The following is a 5706-nucleotide window of genomic DNA, read 5'->3' as shown; positions in this document are numbered from 1 at the left end:
AGGGAGGACAGGGTGGGGGTGGGGACACAGATGTAGCAGGTGGGTGGGGCTATGAGGGTCAGTAATTTAGAGACAGCCGGGGTCCCAGCCCTAGAGTGTCAGCAGGAGAGGGCAGGCCCCCAGGACTCAGGACTGCTGGGCTGGTCCTGCTTCCTGCCCCTCTCCAGGCCCAGCATCCCTTTTGGCAGGGGGAGTGTGTGCTCCAGCAGGCCTGGTCCAGCTCCCAATTCCCTCTGCCCCAACCGCACTCCCAGAGTCCCCTCCACAGGGAGAGGCAGATCCTTCAGAACTTGGCTGAGCTTGGGGGTGGGGAAGGGGGCCTTCTCAGGCCTCTCTGCCTCCAGTCTGGTTTTATAAAGTGCTGACAAAGTTGGGAATAAAGAGGCATAAAGAATTCTCTGTGTGTATATGTGACTAAGCTGGGAGCTGGGGCGGGGCTGGGCATATGCATGACTTGGTCCCTGGGAAAAGGAAATGCAGGCCCCAGCCCGGACAAGGAGCCTCCGTCCTCAAAGCCCTCCCTGTCCCCATGTCTGCCTTACAAAAACTCAGGAATCACTAGCCGGGACTTCCTGGTGGTCCAGTGGTTAACATTCTGTGCTCCCAACGCAGGGGGCCTGGGTTCGATGCCTGTTCAGGGAACCAGATCCCACATGCCACAACTAAAAGAGCCCGCACGCTACGACTAAAGTCCCGCATGCCACAATGAAGATACCATGTGCTGCAACTAAGGCCCAGTGCAGCCAAATAAATAAATATTAAAAAAAAAAAAAAAAAAAGAACCATTAGTCCACACTCAGCCAGTTTATTAAAGGCAGGGAGCTTCATCAGGACTGCAGAGGAGAGAAGTTGGGAGACACCGCCCCTTCTCTCTCAGCTCCCCCGCTTCTCCAACAACTCATCTACAGCCCAGCCCCCCAGGGGACCCTAGGAGGTGGGGCTGGCGTCAGGCAGATTGCACTGCATAAATACTCGGAGGCCACAGCCTGAATCAGCAGCGTCAAGAGGGCAGGGAGACCGGGTTTGGGGCAGAAAGGGGTGGCTCCAAGGGTACCTCTTCCAGGGCTTGCTCTAAGCCCAAGGGTCCCCCAAGCCAGAGAGAGGGGGCCAGCGGGCTGCCCTGGGGTCTGAGGCTGCGGCCAGCCCTGTCCTGCGAGGCTGGCAGGTGGCTCCGGGTGGCTGGGGAAGAGCGGGGCGGGGCACCGCCTTGCCAGGGTTCAGGGGCGCAGGGCGGGGTCAGGTGCTGTTGCCCTGCTCCTGCTCGAACAGCAGCATGGCCAGCTGGGTGCGGGAGCCGAGGCCCTCGAGCGCACTCTGGCGGCAGCGGTGGTACAGGTCCTCGCTAAGCCGCGCGCTGCACGTCTGGGCCCGATAGCGCTGCAGCAGCGCGGGCTCCACCGCCCGCAGCACGTGCAGGCTGGAGAAGCGCAGGAACAGCTCATACACATCCAGGCTCTCCAGCAGCTCCTCCTCCTGTTCCGAGGCCGCCGCCAGCCGCGCTCGGGCCGCCACGTAGTCGGAGTTGTAGAAGCAGGCCTCATTGGCTGCCTGGCGATCAAAGCGGCCTGTGTCTCGGCCTAATTCAGGGGGTCCCGGGCCCTGGGGTGGGGCCACGGCCGGGTGGAAGGCCTGGAAGTGCATGGGAAAGAAGGCTTGCCAGCCAGAGATGGCATGCATGCGGCAGCGGTTCAGGAAGTCGGGGGTGAGCACCGTGTCTGGCCCGGCCAGCAGGAACAGCGTGTCCAGTGGGTGCTTCTTGGAGAGCAGATCCATGAGGCGCAGCGGTGAGGGTGTGGCTGTCTGCACGCTGAGCCAGGGCACCCGGGCACCGGGGAAACGCCGCTCCAGCTCTGCCACACGGGCCTTGACAGGTGCAAAGACATCGGCGTGGGCCGCCCGCTGTGCCTGTCGTGGCTCATACAGTAGCAGCAGGGTCAGGGTTGCTGCAGAATCGCCAGGCTCCAGTGCGGCCACGGCGAAGGCCTCCAGGAAGCCAGGGGCCAGGTCACACTCGGCTGCAGCCAGTGGCAGTAACACGGTGAGACGCGAGGCCTCGGTGACATAGGGCACGGGCAAGATCTCCACGCGACTCAGTGGCCGTAGCAGCTGCACTCGGCGGGTGAGGGGCCGGCGGCCACCCTGCGGGGTCAATGCCTCCAGCTGCAAGTCCAGCGTGTACTCCATACCCCGGGCAGGATCGAAGCGTCGGTAGCCATTAACCAGCTGCTGCTTCTGGAGCCGCAGGGCCGGGTGGTACCGGCGGTTGAGCTCCTCCAGGGCTGCCCCCAGAACGTTGGCCACATCAGCCTGGTCAGCCCCACGCAGTGGGCAGCGGGGCGAGCCATCAGCGCAGGAGAAAGCATGCTGTTCTGTGAAATAGTCCCAGCGCAGCACCTCAAAGCGGGAGGCCGGGCGGGACGGTGCTGGAATGCCCACGGGCCAGGTGGCTGCCCACTCCCCATCCGCTGCCAGACGGCTGGTGTTCTGGATCTCCCACTGGGTTGGAGGAACAGGCCATGAGCGAGGCATAGACCACAGGGGCCAGCACACAGCTGGGGGGCTGGGCAGGCAGAAGGTGCCACTCAGGACAGGTTCCCAGTCCCTTGCCAACCTCTGCCCACCCAGGGCCCCCCCTTATTCTTTCCCCAGATGGAGGCAGCCTAAGAGTTAAATGGGGGTCTCTGGAGAGGCTCCAGAGAAAAGGTAGAAGCAGACAGGGACTGGGAAGCAGGTTTGTTCTGTGATTCTTGTGCTAATTTTGTATTTCCCTGGGATCTCTGAGACCTCTCGGGATGCCCTCACCCCCCCCACCTCCAGCCTAGACCATACCTGTAACTCCTGGATCTCCTGGTATGTGCGTTCCAGTTCAGCTCGGGCAAAAGCCTTGTGCAGCTGGTACATGTGTACAGGGTCACGGACAGGGTGAGCTGTCAGGGCACTGCGGAAACGAGGGTCCCCCTCCTGCACGGGCTCCCCAGGGCTCAGCTCCAGGTAGCTATAATGGACTCCCTGGGGAGAGGAAGGGAAGTGGGAAACATGAGGGGACAGTCGCCCCCCCCGACCCCACCCCACCCCATAGTTTGTGTCTCATCCCTCTATCCTATGACCTGTTGTGGACTTGGGGTCAGAATTCTGTGGGCTTCAGTCTACCGTGACCAGTTGTGAGCTTGTGTGACCTTGAGCAAGCCTCTGCTAGCTCATCTGTGAAATGGGCATGCATCCTATCTCAGAGCTGTCCAGGGGCTCAAATAAAATAATAATGGCCAACACCGAACACCTACTGTGTGCAAGCCTCCCTTATTTTTTCTAATCCTTATAACAACCCTGAGAAAAAATTATTTCCATTGGTACGGATGAGGAAACCGAGGTTCAGGAGATTCAGTAATTTACCCAAGGTCACAGGGATAGAAGATGACAGAACTGCATGGAAACCCAGGCCCATATCTCCAACCACCCCCTCTGCCTCTCAGGGAGAAGTGCACACGCCCAGACAAGAGGCACCAGTGGGGTGGCTTATCTTCCTACCTCGTGGCCGCCAGTGCAGCCCACCCCGGTGGCATCGAGGATGCAGCGGCCCAGCCACTCATCCGGGTGCGCACTGACGATGTCGTTGCGGCAGGCTTCCAGGTGGGGGCGCAGCTGCTGCAGCAGCGTGCGTGACAGCAGCACCCCAAAGCCACCGTGGCAGTAGCGGCCTGGGGCGGGCTCTCCACTGATGAAGTCCTGGGGCCGGCCCAGATAGAGGTGGGCAGCGGCTGCCAGGCTGAGGTGGCCAGCTAGGCGAGCCAGTCCGTGCGCCTCCGTGTAGGTGGCATCGGGCACTAGGAAGAACCAGTCAAAGTCGTTGCCGTGCTGCTCCAGAAGGTGGCGCAGTGCCAGGTGCAGGTGCCCGATGGGCCGCTCCTCGCCTAGCGTCACCACGGCCATCCCCGATGGTGCCCGGCGGCCCCGCGAGCCTGTCAGGAACACCACACGCTCTAGCCGGTGCCCCAGCGTGCGGTTCACAGCCACGCCCAGTGTGGGCAACGTGGCCTGTGAGGTCAGCACCGCCACGAGCAGCCTCTGCCTGATGCCCAGCTCTGTGCTGATGTAGCGGGTCCTGGGGGTGGGGGAAGAAGATGGCACAAGGTTACTAAAAAGACAACAGGGCAGGTAGAGGGCAGCATACACAGGTTCCGGCAGGTCATGTCCTCTTTGGGCCTGTTTCATTTATGATAGAATAACAACCCTCCCCCAGGGATCACGAGTATTTAAATGAAATACTGGCCTTACCATAGTGCTTTTGGGAGATGGCATTATCCATGCAGATATGAGAGATATATTTGGGGTCTGATTCCCTGTTTCATTACTTAGTGGTTGAGTCCTTGAGCAAGTTATTAAACCCATCCGAGTCTTGGGTAGCCTCATCTGTAAAATGGGGCTGATTGTATCTCTTTAAAGCACTTAGCCAAATGCTTGGCATATAGGTGCTCTACACATCATGTATACACTAATTTCTAAATAATATGCCATTATACCACAAATACATCACATAAATGATGTAACAGAATAAACGGCATAGAGATGTAGTGAATGTGTTTGGGGGGGTCAGGGGTTCCAGTAACTTACCTTCCGTAACACAGAAGGTAAGTTGCAGAACTGGAATTTGAACTTGGTGTTACTTCGGAGAAATTATTTCAACTCATAGGCACAGAGGCATTAATGGAATGGGTACATCACCCTTTTCCCACAAACCTCCGCCCCCCCCCCCCGCCAGGTGCCCACCCAGGAACAAGAGATACAGGTAATCCTACTTCTCTCTTTTCTCTTTCCCTCTCTCTATGCACCCACTCTATATACTAGTCATTTCTCTAAACCTAATACTGAGCCAGGGAGCTATGAGGACCTTTGGGGGGGGGGTCCATGGGGTCAAGCAGGTTTAGGGCAGAGGCGAGCAAGTTCTGCCCGGGCCTGGATGGGGCCCAGAGAGGCCTCAGATGGGCTCCAAACCTCCCTGGGAAGCAGGGCCGTCGGAAATTATCGGGGCCCAACGACTTCCTGGCCGGTCAGACCCTTCCTTCCGGGGCCTGACCCAGCCCCTGGCGGCCTCCACTGCGCGTCCGTCCCAGCCGGTTCCCAGCGGGTGGGGCTGGCGAGTCTGATCCCTACCTGACGGCCTTTTTGGCGGCCTGGCCAGGCTGTGCGGGGTGGTAGGGCAAGACACGCGGTTCCCAGTTCTCCCCGGCGCCTGCACCGGCCCCGGGCCTCTCGCGCTCCGCTCCGGGCTGCACCGAGTTGGGCCGGCGCGCCGCGTTGGTGTTGCCGCGCGGCGGCAGCTCAGAATCTCCGGGTTGGGGCGGCCCTGGGCCACAAGGCTCCTCCACCCAGGTGACGCTGAGCAGGCTCAGAGTGAAACCCAGGGAGATGCCCACGGCCACGGGCCCTGCGGGCCGCAGCACCGACAACAGCAGCGATGCCCGCATGGCGCCCGGACCGCGGGCCCCCGGCCCTGGAGCAGCCCCAGAGCAGCAAGAGGAGGCTTCGAGGGGGCGGGACCGGGGAGGGGGCGGATCCGGAGGGCCCGAGCCAAGCGGGCGGGCCCCCTCCCTCCCCGCCGAGCAGAGCCCGCGGCCCGAGCCGAATCTCCTGCGCCTCGTTCCGATCGCCCTCCAGCCGCCGCTCGGTACCGCGCGGGTCCCGGCGCTGGGCGCGGGAGCCTCAGCCGAG

At 61.0% G+C, this 5706-nt stretch overlaps 1 protein-coding gene across 2 annotated transcripts; it reads right to left on the bottom strand.

Annotated features, from left to right (window-relative positions):
• Positions 1 to 789: 789 nt before the first annotated feature.
• On the bottom strand, positions 790 to 5611 carry CHPF (chondroitin polymerizing factor). 2 transcript variants are annotated; one of them, XM_030839140.3, is made up of 4 exons: positions 5149 to 5611; positions 3526 to 4099; positions 2830 to 3009; positions 790 to 2496 (listed from the first exon to the last, which is right to left on the bottom strand). In XM_030839140.3, the coding sequence occupies exons 1-4, from the start codon at positions 5460 to 5462 to the stop codon at positions 1237 to 1239; spliced, it is 2328 nt and encodes a 775-aa protein (XP_030695000.2). In that variant the 5' UTR covers positions 5463 to 5611; the 3' UTR covers positions 790 to 1236. The 2 variants fall into 2 exon arrangements, with proteins under 2 accessions (XP_030695000.2, XP_060157775.1); XM_060301792.1 differs by having other exon boundaries at positions 3526 to 3956; positions 5149 to 5271.
• Between the last annotated feature and the right edge of the window lie 95 nt (positions 5612 to 5706).

The sequence above is a fragment of the Globicephala melas genome, chromosome 7 (assembly GCF_963455315.2).
Source record: "Globicephala melas chromosome 7, mGloMel1.2, whole genome shotgun sequence".
Taxonomy (NCBI): Eukaryota; Metazoa; Chordata; class Mammalia; order Artiodactyla; family Delphinidae; genus Globicephala; species Globicephala melas.
The sequence above is the reverse complement of the archived record's forward strand: the minus strand, read 5'-3'. Positions and strand labels throughout refer to the sequence as shown.

Coding starts and splice junctions, on each gene's coding strand:
- CHPF (XM_030839140.3), bottom strand. CDS start 5,462: ATGCGGGCATCGCTGCTGTTGTCGGTGCTGCGGCCCGCAGGGCCCGTG. Junction 4,100..5,148: donor GCCGCCAAAAAGGCCGTCAG/GTAGGGATCAGA, acceptor CCCCACCCCCAG/GACCCGCTACATCAGCACAG. Junction 2,497..2,829: donor AGGAGATCCAGGAGTTACAG/GTATGGTCTAGG, acceptor CCTCCAACCCAG/TGGGAGATCCAGAACACCAG.